At 49.5% G+C, this 18,309-nt stretch overlaps 1 protein-coding gene across 1 annotated transcript in view; it reads left to right on the forward strand.

Annotated features, from left to right (window-relative positions):
- Positions 1-15,371, forward strand: part of LOC144170402 (protein Wnt-4-like) — a 60,916-nt gene extending 45,545 nt beyond the window's left edge. The window contains exons 3-4 of the mRNA XM_077700185.1: positions 10,021-10,603; positions 13,311-15,371. Of these exons, the coding sequence (XP_077556311.1) occupies positions 10,021-10,603; positions 13,311-13,512 (785 nt within the window). The 3' untranslated portion in view covers positions 13,513-15,371. The remainder of the gene's footprint in view (positions 1-10,020; positions 10,604-13,310) is intronic.
- The last annotated feature ends 2,938 nt before the right edge of the window (positions 15,372-18,309 follow it).

Here is an 18,309-nt window from a genome sequence, read left to right on the forward strand (position 1 = left end):
GGCCCGGGGATTAAAAAGAAGGTCCCCTTCACCCCTAGAAGTCCGAGTGGTGCTGGCTACCACCCCCAAGCACAGGAAAGAAATTACATTGACATAAATACCCCAGAAAGTGGAGGGGAAAATAGCCCCGCCGTTAGCGTAGTGGTCATCGCACCAGACCGGTATTCTGGAGGTTGTGGGTTCGGATCCCAGCTGGCGGACATTTTTTCTCCACTTTCTTTCTATCTTTCCAAATACTTCATCTGTTTCAAAGACCTACCACATCCTCCCCTTTGCTTTCCGAGGTTTTCTTGACTGCCAACCCTTATTTCTGTATATATATATATATACAGGTCCTTGCTTGACCTGGTTTTTATAACGAGATCAATTGAACTTTTTTCTGTAACGGTCGACCCTGGCCTTTCGGATCATGACATGGTTTATTTTTCTTGTCCCGGGCAGGCTGTTTGCACTACGCACCATGACAAATCAATCACTGTGAAAGACTTTTCGCGTGCAAATGACGAGAGTGTTCTGGTCCACCTCGATCTCTCCCTCAGCAGATTTCAGGGAACTGACCCTGAAGTATTATGGAACAAATTTAAAGAAATATGCCAGCATTGTCTAGATAATTTTATCCCTAGCAAAGTTAAAAAAACGCGCAAATCAAATCCTTGGATCACGCGAAATGTCTTGCACATGAAAAGGAAACTAAAGCGGCTTGAACGCAAGGGTGCCCCACGCAACGTTATTCTTTCTGCCCAGGACACACTGAACGAAGCTGTGAGGATAGCTAAATTTAGATACTTTCAGGATACTCTACCCAACTTTATTACGTCTGCCCCACAAAAATTTTGGAACTTTTTGAGCAAAAAGACCAATTGTGTTGAGCAAATAACGCACAAAGGAGCAACTATTGTCGACAAGAAAACGATTGCCAATCATTTCAATTTGTACTTCCATAACGTTTTTACCGCCTCTAACGAGCCACTGCACCGAGTTTGTCGAAGTAATGACGACGTTCCAGATATTGTATCTTTACCCGCTATTGTTTCGTTGCTCCTGAATTTGAAAACTAAAACTTCGACCGGTCCTGATCAAATTCCCAACACTTTTTTACGACGATATGCCGAGATGTTATCGGAATTTCTTATATTCATTTTCCGCGCTTCCATCCGTTCCGGCCGCTTGCCTCGTGATTGGAAAGTGGGACGCATTGCGCCAGTGCACAAAAAGGGTGGCAAAGATTTGGCGCCAAACTATCGTCCAATTTCTATAACGTCTTCATCTTGCAAAGTGCTTGAACACATTATAGCTAAATTTATTATAACGTTCCTTAATGAAAATAACATACTTTCGGATGTTCAGCATGGTTTCAGGAAAGGGTTTTCCACAGAAACGCAATTAATCTCTGTTGTGCACAGTTTTTCACAAATTTTAGATAAGGCAGGTCAAGTTGATGTCATCTTTTTGGATTTCACAAAGGCATTTGATCTTGTTCCTTATGATAAGCTTATTCAAAAACTGGAATCGATTGGTCTTCCTGAATTTATAATTTCCTGGATTTCTTCCTACTTGTCTGACCGCGTTCAGTTTGTAAGCATTGCCGGTAATTGCTCTGACCCGCTCCCTGTAACCTCTGGGGTTCCCCAAGGGAGTGTTCTTGGGCCCTTATTATTTTTAATTTATATAATGACATTGTTCATACCGTTTCCGGGCCGGTTCAGATCAGACTTTTTGCTGATGATTGTGTGTTATTTAGTGAAATCACTTCCCATGACGACCAGGTCTTGCTAAACACTAACCTCCATAACATCTTTGCATGGTGCGAGCAATGGAAGATGAGGTTAAACACAGACAAAACCGTCTTTATGCGAGTAAGCAACAAAAAAACTATTTTACCATTTACATATCAATCTGGTACCCAGGCACTAGCTGAGGTTGTTGAGTATAAGTACCTTGGTGTCACTCTAACCAACAACCTCAGCTGGAATAAGCACATCTCTAATGTTTGCGCGTCCTCTTTCCGTAAACTTGGTTTTTTGAGACACAAACTGAAGCATGCTCCTCCTACTGTTAAAAAACTAACTTACTTGACTGTTATACGACCCTCGTTGGAATATGCATCAATCGTCTGGGACTCATACACAAAAAGAATTATCGAGGCTCTTGAACTAATCCAACGCAAAGCGGTCCGTTTTATTTACTCCAAGTACCGAAGAACTGATTCCCCCACAAACCTTATGAAAGAAAACAGTATACCCACACTTGAAAAACGTCGTAAAATTCACAGGCTCAAATTTCTTTTTCTTTTGAATAACAACAAGCTGTCAGTAAACCGTGATTTGTATCTAAAACCGCTTACGACGAGACAAACCCGGCATCGGAAGACTCATTCATTAACACCGTATTTCACCAGAACAAACATTTTCAAATACTCGTACTTTCCTCGAACCATAAACGACTGGAACTGCCTACCTCAGTCGTTAACCGGCTCTGTAGAAGCACTTGATCGTATTGAATCATGACCCATGATGTATCTTTTTGTATCTTTTAAATGCAGAGCATTTCGGTAACTCGCGATGTCACCCGCGTTGACGTCCGTAGTCGTAGTCCGCACCCCTCCCCCTACACTATATAAAAAAAAAATACTATCCGGCACCTGGTTTCGATCCCTCGATCCCTCGACTCTGCGGGTGGAACGCAATGTACATGGTGCTCTACCCACTGCGCCACAAAGCCGACACAGATTGGGAGGCTACGAACGCGCCTTATATCCTTGACTCATTCAAACTACGTCAAGAAGCTGCTGATACAACGCATTCACTACCACCAACTCCCCAAACACTAAACGTTAACGCAATACACCCACACCCTATGCGACGCATTTACTCGAGTCCCCCTCGCGGGGAGATGGGCCCAATTACGATGGCAGTGCAACGCCGGCACGTGCGGGGAGAAAAGAACAAAGAGAACAGAACTCCCGCTGGCGCAGTTTCAGGCAGGGGGCGCGCGAGCACTGCGAAGGTGGGAAATTTGAATTGCATCTGGTGGTAGCAGTAAGAGGATAACGGCGGTACAGGCCACTATGGCGAATCACTGCTCTGCATTTCCGACAGCTTTCACATTGAGTGGAACGGCTTCTAATTTTTTGTTGTTCTTGCCGATTTACAGTTGTGTGCAGTGTTATACTCTTGCCCCTCCTGCTGGGGCCCTTAAATGGGCCTGCAGTATTCTCTAAATAAATAATATATATATATATATATATATATATATATATATATATATATATATATATATATATATATATATATATATATATAGAGAGAGAGAGAGAGAGAGAGAGAGAGAGAGAGAGAGAAGCGAAGGGTCTCAAACTGAAGGAACGACATATATAGATGACTGTAGACTAAAATAATGAAAATTGCCGCTGTGACCTGTGAAGAAACGCGGAAAGTGAGCCTTTTTGCGGCCGCTCGTGGATGTACTTTAACAGAAAAAAAACGACAGTGAGCGTTTTGATCGCGTGCATGTAACCTCAAACAGGTAGAGTCTTCCCGAGTCACAAGAGCGAGCCTGCACGTGTCCTCTTGTACAAACAATTGCAAATGTTTAATGACTGCCGTCCCGATATTTATCGCAACGTTCCGAATTTTTTGCTTTTTCATTATTTGAAGCGCGTCATTTTCTTACTCCAAATATGACTGAGAAAGAAAAAGAAATAAAATAATACACAAGTATCATGAACGGAAACAAGAGCGTACCTTCACATTTTTAGCGCGCGTCTCTGCTATCATAATCATGCTGGCAAGTGTAAGTAGTTCGATAATTGGTTCGTAGCAGCTTTTAGAACGTACCATGGGGTATCTTTATTCAAAAGTCTTTTTTTTTAACATTCACAGCGTCATACATAATAAAGAACCTACCTGTAGACCAACTCTGATTAAGGCGTACTTCCGAAGCACGAACACATTTTCACGTTCCCCCTTTACCCAGAAACATGCGCCCAGTGCATAACCAAGAGCGCAGACATGAAAGAGCCAAAGCTATCCACAAGCGCTTAGAAAAAAAAACAAGGACGCGATATACGTCGACGCTGCTGAATACTGGGACCACACTGTCATGGCCATAACGGCCGTTGACCAGCCCAGCCAACTAATAACCTCAGGCTCAGTCCGCGCAAGCACACTTGAGACTGGGGAAGAAGCTTCCATTGTCATGACGCTAGCGTCAACCCAAGCAAATTATATAATTACTGCCTCCAAGACGGCAGTCAGAAACTTCTCGAGAGGACGCATATTGGCTGAAGCGCTGAACACTATAAATGGATATAACGGAGAAAGGTTCAGAAGAGTACAAATAATATGGGCATCGGCTCACACAGCCCTACCCAGCAACGAAGATGCTCACAGCCTAGCTCCACACTAACCGGCCGACTTACCTCAAGAAGCACCACGGAGCAGCCCTCGCCCAGAACCAACAGTGAACGCATGGTCACTTGCAGAGAAATTATAGATCATTACCGGTTGGGGAGACTAAAATGCGCAGAGGCGCACAAAACCCGAGATAAAAAACAACCAGTTGCGTAGAGACTACTAGAGACGGCGATGTACCCCAACCACGCGTACTGTACAATCACTATTATCCGGAACTGCACAGGGACAGATGTAAACACTGCACAGGAAGGGCTGACTGAAAAACATGCTCTGTGCCTGCCCTGCTATCATCCCCACAAAAAAAAAAAAAAGCAAGAGGAATGATAACTACACTGTAGCAGTGGGAAACGATACTGCTCAGCTTGGACGCCGAGTCTCAGATTTGGGCCGTCCGGATGGCTGAGGCCGCCGCCAAGGAGCAGGGGCTCCTGGCCGATGGCTGAAGAGGGAGCGAAGGGACGTCCAGCCTACCCCTGGCCTTATCCTGAGAAAACAATAAAGTTATTTCTTTCTCTCTCTCTCTCTCTCTCTATATATATATATATATATATATATATATATATATATATCTTTTTGGGGGGCAAGTTGGTACTCCATCGGAGACGCGTAAAGCGCAACATTAAGACCAAGGACGAGACAGACAGGGACAAGCGCTTCGTCCTCCTCCATCCTTCATCTAAACTTCGCGCTTTACACGTCTACAGCGCCCAAAGGGTTCTTTGTTTCTTAGTAACTTGGTGACCCTATCCCTCCTGTGGGCATTCGAATGTCACCAAATTGATTTGTCACTGTACAGGGTTCGCCATACGCTGAGAACCGTGCGTTGTCTTCCCCATGCACACCGTCAACGACAGGGCATACTCATCAATGCGTCTAAATGAAAACCTGGGAAGACCACTCCCGTACCCACGCAAAACGCTCCCCAGCAATTTTTCAGGCTGTTTTCCCTCTCCCTCCGTTTCCACCATAGCCTGGTCTCGTCTGGGCCGCACCGGCTGGGAGCCTCACTGCGTGCTGCATTTCACGTCCTTACCGAGAACGCGCGTATTTCACCCCTCATCGTTCGCGCACCGCTGGATACACGGCGTCGCGGCAGGCCTGTTGGTGGCGGCCACCACGATGTGGGTTTCGACTTCTTTTCGAGATTAAAAGCCGAATGCATCCCCAATAGCGCCGCCCGCCTTGCCTGGGGAGCATCCGCGGTCTCTGCGGGACCGCGGCTCGTTTAACAACCTTGTCCCATCGCATCGAGTTTTTGGGCTTTTCGTCCTATCCAGTTCTCTTTTTGTTTCTCTTTTGTGAACGTCGCAGGCTTCATACGACCTGACACGAATAACGTGCGGGGTGCGGGGAAGTGCCGACTCCTCCTGTTTGGGGATGAGGCTCGTAAAACGGGAACCCGCTTGGAATGAGTCCCAGCGGCATACAGGCTTCGTTCGATCCCTCTCCCTATGGCCTTACTTGGAGTCGCGCAGTATACGGCCGAGGCTGTTGCGCGTCGGCGCTAGAAATTGGTTCCCTTCGCCGACATGTGTGTTGAAAGGTGCTATATTACCTTATATTATACGGCCCTCGTTATGGTCCGGGGACCTTTCCGCATGCCTGGACAGGATTTCAGCTTTATGGCCTCCACCCCTCCCCCAGCCAGTGAGAGTTCGCGCAGGATTGCCGTTTCATCGCGTCATACTGTTTTCTCGGCCTTTTTTTTTATTTTTCCCGGCTGTACACGCATGAAACGACAGACGCTTTTTTACCTCCCACCACCTAGTTTTTCCCGCTTTGGCTCTCGCTGCCACGTCAGCACTGCGGAAGCCGGTTAAGGTAAGGCAACGTCTGCGCCCCCAAAGTCAATTCCGAATAGGTTTGGCTTGGGACGTAATAGCCTTGGTGTAGCCAGGAGCTCGTGCAGTTCATAAAATCAGAAGTTATATCTCCCCAAGTGTTACACTACTTTTTTTAAAGGAAGGCTATCTCTCACAGTGAAGCGGTCTATGTCTAGGATCCGACAGATTACCTCCGGCAAAAGAGCGATGTAGACAAAAATCGCACGCGAGCGTAGCGCCACCTTGCGACACCCAGTCAAATCCCCGGGATCGTAAAACTGTGCGCCACACCTTCAGCGTATGGAAAAAAATTTCCCCGCACCTCCCCGAAGGGAATCGTGCAGAAATGCGAATGCATTGGGTGCACCGATGAGTGTGTTGCGAGTAATGGCGTAATTAATGACGAGAGTGTGAACGTAATCATTTATTCATCAGCACCTGTTTGTGTTATCGTTGTACCTGACGGCCACAATCACTACCTTGTGATCGCTAAAGTGCACGGTCAAAGGGTCTTTGAGAAGCATACGCGCGTCACAGTTTCGCGTAAAGACCAGATCAGTGCAACTCCCGTGAATGGTAGTGGGGCACGTGTCGAAGCCGGCGGAGAGACAATGCATAGAGTGCCTGGTCTGCATGTACTCGACCAGCCACTCGCCACTCTTCTTGCGCACGTCAACGTTGAAGTCGCCAACCAAGACTATGGGGTCAGAGGGTTTGGAGCGCACGCGCACACTTTCCATAGCCGCGTCCAGCTGCGCGGCAACGGAGGAGCGCGGAGAGATAACACCTGCGGGCGCACGCCGACGGAGCACGACAACCCCCGACTAAGAAATGCATTCGCATTTACGACGACGACGCCGACGAAGGCAGAACTACGAGGCGCGCGCTCACGTGCGCTCGCGCTGGAGGAATGCAGGCGCACGCCGGCCAACGGAGCAAGACAACCCCCGGCTAATAAATGCATTCGCATTTAAAAATTTATTTTAAAAAATTGTCTGGCGATCACGATACTCCCTAATCCCATATTTGGGCGCAGCAGCAGTGCGCTGAGGCAGCAGCCGCTTGCGGGTTCTCTCGACGGCAGCGATGATGAGCCTCTGCGTCGGCGGCGCGAAGTGTGCCTCAGGAAGGGACCGCGAACTGCGTCTTAATTGAGCGCACATCACAGTCACGCGCATACCCTCACATTGTCACCAAGCGTGGCGCCGTCGAGCGCCTTGTGCGGGCACAGAATATTGCACCCTCCCCCACCGCACACTTTCGGAGAGCGTGGCTCGCGCCGCCACGGTGAACCGCACTCCCCTCCGAATTTCGCGACACTCTCCACCTTTGCTTTCTTTCATCGTTCGCTTTTTCTTTCACTCGTCGGTCTTGCCATCGTTCACTAGGTTACGCCGACAACGCGGCTCAGCCCAGAGACGGCCGCCAAAGGGCTTCGCTCTAAAAATAATGAAACGGCCTAGAACCTTTACATTTTGATATAAAGCGGCTGATATTGCCACTGAAAAAAATGGCTTCCCAGTGATGCACTTGCGTTTGTAGGTGAAGCCGAATGTAAAGAGATCTGTGTAAGTTTGGTCTTTGTAAGCTGGCCATCTGACATTGCCTGTTGCGCAGTGAAGCATGGCCACCTACGGAGGGTGTTTGATTAGAGAAAGAGGCTCTAACACTTCTGTACCCCAAAATAAATTATCTTAAATTTAGCGGCTAAGATGACTCTAACATTATGCCGAGTTTCATTTACTTATCGTAATTAGTTATTTCACAGTTAAGGTGTAAACGTTACAGGGTTACTGTCCGCTGTCAACGCATGGCCGGCTACAGAGGCAGTAGGGTTACAGAAAACGGCAGTAACCGTTGTTGTACTAGAACTATGCGGAAACCAATTGTATGACAATTAGTCGCTAAGACGACTCCAACGTTACTCGCCACATCTTCGCTGGTCATCCTCCTTCACAGAGTGGAAGGACACAGAATTTTTGCGGTGAATGTCCTTGTTTTATTGCAAAGTGTGATATATGTATGGCTCCAACGAAACATTCGGCGGCACATAACGAAGACACCCATCCCCCACCTCTCCCCTCCCGGACCCGAACACCTACTTGCTTTCGCGCCCAACGTAACTTCTGCGGTGGCGTAGTGGCGAAATCCCAATGCAGAGAAAGCTGGTGGGGACTTTCGCCGCCTGTGCACGCTTCTTATTGTTTCTCCTTACACCCCGATATTGCTGGGGCGGATAATTCCTCTTTGTCTTGTTTTTTTTTTTTATAATTGTCTTTTGTAACCATGTGCGCAAGTTGACAATCTCTGTATCCCCCCCTCCTCTATGTAATACCCTCCATTGAGAGCGTTTAAGGGTACTATGAAATAAATAAATAAAAACTAGCGTGCGGCTCACCAAAATCACAACTTTCTCAAGCGCAAAACTACTGCTTGTTGTTTTCGTTGAGTCATACATTCACTTCATCCAGCGAGTAATAAATATATAGAGCCGTGCAACAGCCACTCTCCAGCCGAAGGAGGCGGCGATTGCATTGGCGACGGCCAGACATCAGGCGAAATAGTCCGCTACTCACTCAGTAGCAAGGTCGTAGCCCACGCGAAGGTGCGAGATTTGACCGACTGGGCACCGCAAAATGAGTAGCTGCAGGGTATGGCGCTTCCTGCCGTCCCATAACCACGGCATCACGCAGAACTATCATTTGGAAAGGAGTAGAAGTCCATCTATCCGCTCACCCTTCGCTAAGGAGCAAGAGGGCGTATTCATGCCCGTGCAGACTAAAACGTCCCCCCATCCGACTAAACCTTATACGCAACCTCACCCATGCAGGACGATCCACCCCGGAGGTACTGCGGGGAACCATGTAGCCTCCTTCACATGGTATGGGCCTGTACAGGCAAAACAGACTCAAATTCATTTCTCAACTCGCCTGTTCAGCAGTCAGAGGAGGAACTGACCAGCTTGGATCTCGAAATCCAGATTCGGCTGACTGTACGCTTTCATGTGGCAGCAAGATCCAACAGGGTCCTGGAACAAGGACTCCGTCAAGGCGATGCTTTCAGGTTCATTAAAGTTTGTTCTCTCCCTCTTTCCCCTCGCTTGACCACCTCTAAGCCGTACGAGAATTATCCTGCTCTCGTAAAGGTCACACTAGGCTCACCTCCAGTACTCCTACGGACTCAAGCGCGTGACTACAAACGCCCCCTACCTTCTACATCGCTTCTCCGAGGTCCTCCTGATTAAATAAATGTTTTCTCACTCTTTCCTTAATCGAGCTCTCTTCCTGAAGCTGTTTGCTCATACTCAAGCTTTTATTTGTTTGTTTTTTGTCTTACAATTTTCCTGCAAACGGGAAAAGTGGAGAAGGTGGCAGCCTGGTGTCGTTCGAAAGCAATGTCCAGCGTATCTACTTTCTTATATATAACCGATGATGCGCATGCCTCTCATTTAGTGGGTTGGCCGTGGTAATCTCGGTCATCTCATGCATAGGCTCTAGGAGCAGTGTGTGTTTCGACGCACAAAAAGCGTCAAATCAACGGCGCGCGCTGGTTCATTGTCCCTCTGTAGTTGTCATTCTCGTTGTGGCAAATTTCGATTAGGGTCGCAGTCCTAGACACGCAGTAAACAGTGTAAAAATAGTCGGATACGAGTCCATGCTGCCTAATTAGAATAGATCAAAGACAGTGCTGCAATTCGACGATACCGTGCCGTAAAAAGCCCCGATTATTTGCCGGTGGTGGAGTGAGCACCCCTGACCGCCCCCCCTTTCCTGCGGTCGCAGTGAGCCGGGAGAAGGCGTACGTGTACGGCGTGTCAGCGGCCGGCGTGGCGTACAGCATCACGCGCGCCTGCAGCAAGGGCGAGCTGAACGAGTGCGGCTGCGACAGCGCCATCCGGCAGCGCAAGCCTCGCGGCTCGTGGGAGTGGGGCGGCTGCTCGGACGACATCGGCTTCGGCGCCCAGTTCAGCCGCAAGTTCGTGGACGCCGGCGAGGACCCGTCCACGGCGCAGGGGCTCATGAACCTCCACAACAACGAGGCGGGCCGCCGGACGCTGCGCCGCAGCATGGAGACCGTGTGCAAGTGCCACGGCGTCTCCGGCTCGTGCTCGGTGCGCGTCTGCTGGCGCCGCCTCAAGCCCTTCCGCGCCGTGGGCGACGCGCTGTCCGTCAAGTTCGACGGCGCCACGCACGTGCACATGACGCGCGCCGGTGGAGGGGCCAGGTCAGCGGGCACCCCCGGGGCGCTGGGAGGCCGCAAGCGCCGACCCCGGCTCAGGCCCGTGCTCCGGGACGTCAAGAAGCCCGGCAAGAAGGACCTCGTGTACCTCGAGGAGTCGCCCGACTACTGCACCCGCAACGAGACGTGAGTAGTGCAGCTTCCCTCCCCTGCAGCAGCCCCTCCCGGGCTACTCTACTCTGAAAGCCTACACAGGCCGCACTATAGGTGGTATTCGTTGAAAAGTTTAGCTGACAATTTCTTCGCTTGGCACACTGGAAACGGCCTTGAAAATGGCCGATACGCCACGGATATGGCGCGGCTTGTGCCACTGCGTCCGTACGCCGAAACAAAAGCACCGGTCGGGTGTCGTCTGCTGCGTTGCAACCCGATACTCAACGGTAGTGTCAACTGAGGTGTTGTTTAATCGCACTCACATGGGACTCGAGACATTAATTTGCGTTCGGTGGGGTAGAGTTTGGAACGTCCAACACAGATCATGTGCTCAGCACGGACATGTACCACCATCCCGCGGAGCCCGACGTAACCAGTAACGGCGCACTCACATGGTTGCCTGCATGCGTGCCTCGCCAGTGAATACAAGCTATATTAACTCAGCGCAGGACTCTTTTATCGCCTCATAAACTGTTGCGAGTGAGTTTCTTTAAAATTACAGCAGTTGATCAGCAATAGATGTGTGCCCATGAGTCTTGATACGACAAAAAAAAATTAAGTGAGGTAAGTACTTTGGTTGAACACATCTCAGTTTATTCTCAAATGGGTACCACGCACCGACAGACTCAGGTGCGTCGACTTAGCAACATTGTCATACATGGAATGCGTTTAGCGAAACCGTATTCAGACGTTTGTTGGTTTTGCAGACTTCGGCTGACCCGGGCGCTTCTGCATTTGTCGAGACATGAAATCTTGAGGGCAGAGGGTGGTTTCGAGATATCTTACTATCTACAACGATGTAAGAAAGGAGAACTGTGCCATCGTAACGCGGTGCTGCTCAGAAGTGAGCCGGCCGAAGTATCTGCGTCCTATGTGCAATACGGAGCTAAGTTAGTTCCTTAATTGGATATTTGATTCGTGGCTACAAAACTGTCGTGACGTTGAGGATAAACAACCCTGCTATAAGGCGTCATTGGCTATAGTTATGCGTATATGTTTTGACGGGAAGCGAAAATGTTTCGGTGATGGTGTCAAAGGTCCGCCATGCCTGTGCTGCGACAACTGAGGCCGACCGGGGAAGGTCAAGCGCCCACAACTGCGAACAAACGAAATTCCAAGGTTTCCGCTCACGGCTAAGAGGTCTCAAGGGCCGTTAACAATGAACGCCTCGCTCAACCTAAAACCAATCATACCCACTTAGCACGGCACCGCTTGAGTTGCCTGAGATTGGCCTAAGTTATGAAGGTTGTGTGAGCGATGCGGGGGATCAGACGTCGCGAGCTTGTCGCACAGCTGCAGGAAACGTGCGGGCATTTCCACAAATTTTGTCTGGCGTACATTGCCTGCACTGCGAGACAGGAGGCACATGTCGAGCGGAGCGGAATGCGGGAAAGCCACACACATTGCAAACGATCTTGGTGGGACGCATACTTAGTGAGACGACACTCGTCATCACCTGATACGAAGGGGATGCCGGGATAAATTAATCCAGCAGCCAATAAATAAATAAGTAAAATCTGAGGAAGGAATGCGCAATATAACGCTGGCTTTGGCGGAAAACAGTTTTGACCCAAGAAATAATGAACACACTCAAACATTACGGTCAACTTCTCTTTTGCAGTTTTTTTAAGCGAAGCTTTATTTGGCTGAGCGAAAGGGAAATCGGTGGTCACGTGCACGCAGAAAACTCCTCTGGCCCGAAAAAAATCAGGTTAATGAGGAGTTAGAAGCAATGGGAGGTAGACTGGCTGTGCTTATAGATGACGTGTCTCACTCTCGCATCTCCCTACACTGGTGAGTGTTGAGGGCGCATCGGATAGAGCGAAACATGTTTAAACACCGCAAGTTACAGCTGTTCTGGTTAACCATATGCACGGAGTGCACGGGCGAATTTTTTGTTCAACTGCGAACTTGTTTTTAACACGAAAGTGTTTTATTCCGGGATACACAAAGATTTCGTTGACGTCATATCCGTCACGGAAGTGAAGCCTGCACAACGAAGCAAGCGGCCTGTAAAGCGTGCACCCCTGCACACAGGGTATTCTTGCGGGGAACAAACCTTTAGTACTTAAGAGTACGTTCTACTTGGGGTTTTTCGTTTTTGGGTTGTATATTTTAACACGAAAGTGTTTTATACCAGGATACACCAAAATTTCACTGACGTCATATCCGTCCTGAAATGTCGCCAGTGCACCTTTGCCGAAGCGACCCGGCAGCAGGACGTCGCTCACCAAGCACACCCACAAGACAGCCGCCGACCCGCAAATCATGCTCAGCTGCAGATTTCGCTCCACATTTCACTTTCGTGTTTTACCGATTCCTACGACAGAGGAATCAACCACAGTTTTTTATTGATCAGGGAAAACTCGGAAATGGTACAAGAATTTGCGGCGTAATAATAACAATAATATTAATAATAGCGAGGTGCGCTCCAGTAAAGAAAGAATCGAAGTCTCGCTAAAACTGTCCCTCCTTAATATACTACAGACGGTACCACCACAGCAGTGCTTGTGTGTCTTGGGGCAAAGCCAACGTGTACGCTCTCCCAACATTTGACAGATAAACTGAGCTAGCTGTATGCGCACCCACGATGCAAAAGAATGCTGACGCCAACTGCATTGCAGAGTGCGGGACTAGTAACGCGTAACTACTCACCGTGCCGTGCCTGGTGTGTTCGCAGGTTAGCCGTGCTGGGCACGACGGGGCGGTCGTGCAACAACACGAGCTACGGCATGGACGGCTGCCGGCTGCTGTGCTGTGGCCGCGGCTACCAGACGGTGGTGCGCGAAGTGGACGAGAAGTGCCACTGCAAGTTCGTCTGGTGCTGCAAGGTCCAGTGCCAGACCTGCAGGGTCACCAAAGAGGAACACTTCTGCAAGTGAACCCGCCGCCCGCAGCGCCACGGGGCGGCGGCGGCGGCAACGGCTCTAGTCCCTTGCGTGCGACGACACACGCATGCAAGACAAAGCCAGCGAAGCGCCGGATCACCACGTGCAACAGATCCAACGCATCCAAGCTTTTACGTGCGGCCGTACGGGAACGGCTGCGGGCTCGCGGGAATGCGTCGGCGGTCGATCATTGTCCGTCCGGGCACAGCAATATGGGAAAAGCCCGGTGTTCTCACGGCAGTAATACGAATTACCAGTAAAGCGCGAACCGGTGCTCCGAGAGCCGTTGGGTGGTGATGTTTTAAGCCAATACTTGAAGGTTTACACGACTCTGCACCATCGAGGAAGAAAAGAGCGCTGCATAGGCTAGCACAATCGGAGTCGCAAGTTCCAATGCGTCTAAACATAGTGCCCCGTAATTGCAGTCCACTGTCGTTTAAGATGACCGGTGAAGGTCAGACGATCCACAGCGCAACAAAAATGACTAAGAACATGGTTGAGTCACTTAGGGCTAACGATAGGCCGCTCGTTTTCCAAATGGCCATACCGGAGCTCTGTTCGGCTGGTAGGCTCGAAATTCTCGACACCCACCATTGTATCAGAATCATGATGCGCACTTTTGGGCATGCCGGCGTGCTTACAAGTAGAGCAGGATAGCATTTTTGTCGCGTCCGAGGACTTTCATGTACGTCTGCGCGGAAAAGTCGTTTCCGCCCTAACTCACAACCATCGCGTCGACTTTCGTGTCTTTCATAATAGAATTCCTTTCAGTAGGTTCGATCAACCCGTCGAAGATACTGGGCTGTGTGTACATAATTTCCAACAATCATCTCAATTACGTCTTCTCTGAATGGCACGAGAGTGGCAGCACCATGCTGTTGCATGCGCGAAAAGTCCAGACTCAGCGCAGCACCAGGAACGATCAGATACTCCTGTGCACTCTCGATTGTTTGGAGAGGTCTATACACATACGACACTCCGGTGGCAAGAGCAACCGAAGCTTGTGTGAACGACCGGAAACACCTGTTTTTTTTTTTTTATCCCCGCGTGCTTTGCTTGATTTCGTTCAATATTTGTTTTGCTTGTGTGACAATAGCGTGCCACGAGCTCCCGCATAAATTATGCAATAGCCGGATCCGGTTTAGAATCACAGTACGCAACCGACAACGGACAACGTTCTTGGATATTATTGAACGATTGAGAGCTTCAGCGGACAATAGCAATCGATACTCCTAGCGGTCCACAATGAAACAACCTGAACCATTATCTCTCACTTTAAACCAAGGCATGAGCAACGTGTCGTACCGAACTCTCGATTGGTCGATTACGTATGTTTATAACGGAGGGAACGAGCCAATTAGGGCACGAAAATAGAGCCTAAGATCCGTTTCAGACTTTAAAATAGTTTTTTTTTTAAATGAGAAACTCTCTTCGATTGATCATCTAATATAACACATATTGTTGTGTTCATCACTATCATTTCTATGGGCTTAATTGTGCAGTGACCGGAACACGCCAACAATGACGCACTTGTCTTGCAAGAAAACGTCTGGGTAACATTGTACGTCTGCTTGTTTGGAATGATCGACACTGAACTGCTCTCAGTGCCAGAATGATAATGGAAATGCTATACTCACTTTTTTATATATGTTCACTCCCATTTGTGGTCATCGACATCATGATAATTTAAACGATGTGACATGAGCAAGAAGCTGAGAACGGTCTCAGCACTCCACAGCGTGCACAACATTTTTCGACCTTACCGATCGACCTGTTTCACTTCTTTCAAGTGTTCGTAGGGAGAAGACAAATAAAACTGCTGGTCACCAATCGTCTGTGTCCGCCTCAGTGTGACTAGACCGTCTTGTATAATTCATTTGAGAACCGCTGGTTGGCGTTCATTTTTGTTCAACGGCGCGAAAGGTACTAGCTCGAACAGTAATAAAGAGGGAATAACAGCGGTTTCCTGGATGCACCGTGATGCATCGCTTAGGGCACTGTTGCGTGATCCAGAACATTTAAGGTAAGAAAACAGGCGTCTGTTCTTAAACAAAATCAGTGCATTTGGTAATAACGGTACGCATGATCGTTTTATCAGCGTCTCTTTTGCGTATAAAGAAGCACCATGTGTTGCGTGAAACAGTTTCACGGGATTAGTATGTGAACGTATAGTAGGCTGACCTCTCCAGCCGCAAGTTGGACATCGGCCACATACCGCCAACGTAAAGCGCACAGGTTCACCCCCCTGCCCTTCCCCTCCCCTGAGCACGGGGAGAGAGCACTGTCCAGCTCGGACCTTGACGACCAGCTTTGTCTGGTGCAGAGAGCCCAAGAAGCCGAACGGACTCAAAGATCCTGGAATGAGGACTCTTCCACAGGGCTGACTGCTTTAGAGACACGTTTATTCTTCCTCCTCGTCCTCCCCCCCTCCTCCTCCTCCTCCTCCTCCTCCTCCTCCTCCTCCTTCTCCAGGCGGCTTCGACGGCGGCAATTCCCAGAGGGAAGAAAGTAGTTTCTGCTCTCACCACTTGTGGCCGAGAAGGTGCAGTAACGTGCCGTGACCGCCTGCTAAGCGGCACCACAGAGGGAGCACAAAGGTAACATCGATGACCTCGCTGTTATAAGGTTTCTAACTAAGGAAGCCGTTATAATGATACTAAGGGCGAACCAGGTTATTGTTACGACGCCAAGATTAGGCCTTGGTGCTGTTGAGGCTAAACAGGGCACAGCAGTGAAACATGACGTTACACGAGACATGGCAAGGGCCTATTGAAGCCTCTCACGAATCTACGCGATCGATTTCTTCTCAGTGCCACAAAACTGGCGCGATTGCTAATCGCCACTATATTAACCGAAAACGTTTGAAGCACTATATTAACCGAAAACGTTTGAAGCAATTAAACACAGCGACGGATTGCCCCCTCGCGGCAACCGGCTTTAGAGAGACAAAAGCGGACCCAAATCTCAAAAATAGCGCCTATATTTCATGCATTAAAATCCCGATACAGAAAACCTGTTGAAGTGCAAACAAAAACGGGGTGCTTGTGGGACTCCAACCCTCGTCATTAGCTTGCGAGTCCGATAGAGAGAGAGAGAGAGAGAGAGAGAGGAGAGAGAGAGAGAGAGAGAGAGAGAGAGAGAGAGAGAGAGAGAGAGAGAGAGAGAGAGAGAGAGAGAGAGAGAGAGAGAGAGAGAGAGAGGAGAGAGAGAGAGAGAGAGAGAGAGAGAGAGAGAGAGAGAGAGAGAGAGAGAGAGAGAGAGAGAGAGAGAGAGAGATGGGGGAGACTTCATTGAGCAAAGAAAAAGCTAATGCGCATTCCCGACCTTTCGCAAGTGGGAAACCAGCGAAGCTGCTATAAAACTCCTGCACCTCCTGATGTGGATAGATAGAGCTCCATTTCTTTAGAGTGAAGGTAGTTATAATCGTTTTATGGGCAAGACGAAATACAAACGGGATCGTATGGTTGGTTGATTGGGCTCGTCGCAGCCCGCGAGTGCGAAGTTACCCAAGACAAAGGCCAGGAAGCAGTCCTCATGACGATGTAAGATGTACTTTTAAGTGTGGACACATCGGCTCAAACACCTCTCAAACAAAGTTGGTGGCGCCACGGGTAGGCCTTCGATTGAAAGGTCATCTGGTAGCGGAACTCCTAACTTTCCAGCGTTCTAGACCAGACGTGGCTGTACCGACGGTTGCCCGAAGCAAGGGGTTTGTAGGAGCCTGGAACATGCGCGTGAAGCAATGTTACTTGTTTGAGCTTACCGAGTGTGCTTACCCGCATTTTTAAAGCAGCTGCGAGAGTGCGGATGTCTACACCGCCGCCATCCTTCATCTGTACATTGGGCACCGCCGGAGACTTCGACAACGTCGCTTCGTCTCCCCTGCTTCGTGTATGTACTGATTCTAATTGCACAACGTCATTTACGGCGAAGAAACATCAACGTACCCACCGTTATTTTCATCCATCCCTGCGTTAGCTACCTTTCTTGCTGTATTTCGTGGTGACTGCTTCGCTAGCAGACGCTCATTTTTGCTGCTGCTGAGACTGAGCGCTGGGGGGCGGTAGTAGACTAGAAAATCGACGGCACTGCAACGTCTGCGAGCCCGCACCAGCCCGCACCTCTTCAACAGTGAGCACCACTCGCCTTCCAAGGTCCGAAAAGTACCGTACCGTTTCGTGCTACCGTGCTCTCAGACAAACGCCGACTACAAGTAGCATCAGGGCAGCGCACGCACTCATTCGTTAAGGATCGAAGGGAACAATAAACAATGTCACTTTATTTTGCCAGCTGCGCGTGCCGGCGTTTTGCAGCCCCTTTTTGTAAGCGTGAAGTGGAGGCAAGGCGAGAGAAGTGCCCGGGTTATGAGTGCGCGGGCTGCGGCGTGGGCAGCCTCATTTCCTGCCAGGCCGGAGTGGCCTGGGGTCCAGACGATGGAGAGGTCAATGTCTTCAGGGAGGCGTTGAAGGAGGTGAATGGCTGCTGGCGGGGCGAGGCCATTTTGGTAGAAGCTTGAGGCTTGTTGCGAGTCGATGATGATGGTCAGGTAGGGCTGGTGGCAGTGGGTCAGGGCAGCGTGGGCAATGGCGAGGAAGTCAGGGGTGAGCGTGGGGATGTGGCGGTAGGACGCCGCGGCGGGGAGACGGCCCTCGTTGGTGAGGACTGCGCTGATGGTGCTGTGGCGGGTGGAGAACTGGGCTATGTCGTTATGGCGGGTGTTGGGATCCGTGCAGTAGCGTTTGTTGAGGAATCGGACGCGGGCGTTGCGACGGCCTCGGTTGTAGAACGGGT

The sequence above is a fragment of the Haemaphysalis longicornis genome, unplaced genomic scaffold, assembly GCF_048455015.1.
Source record: "Haemaphysalis longicornis isolate Haplotype H1 unplaced genomic scaffold, Haemaphysalis longicornis Haplotype H1 scaffold_2, whole genome shotgun sequence".
NCBI lineage: Eukaryota > Metazoa > Arthropoda > Arachnida > Ixodida > Ixodidae > Haemaphysalis > Haemaphysalis longicornis.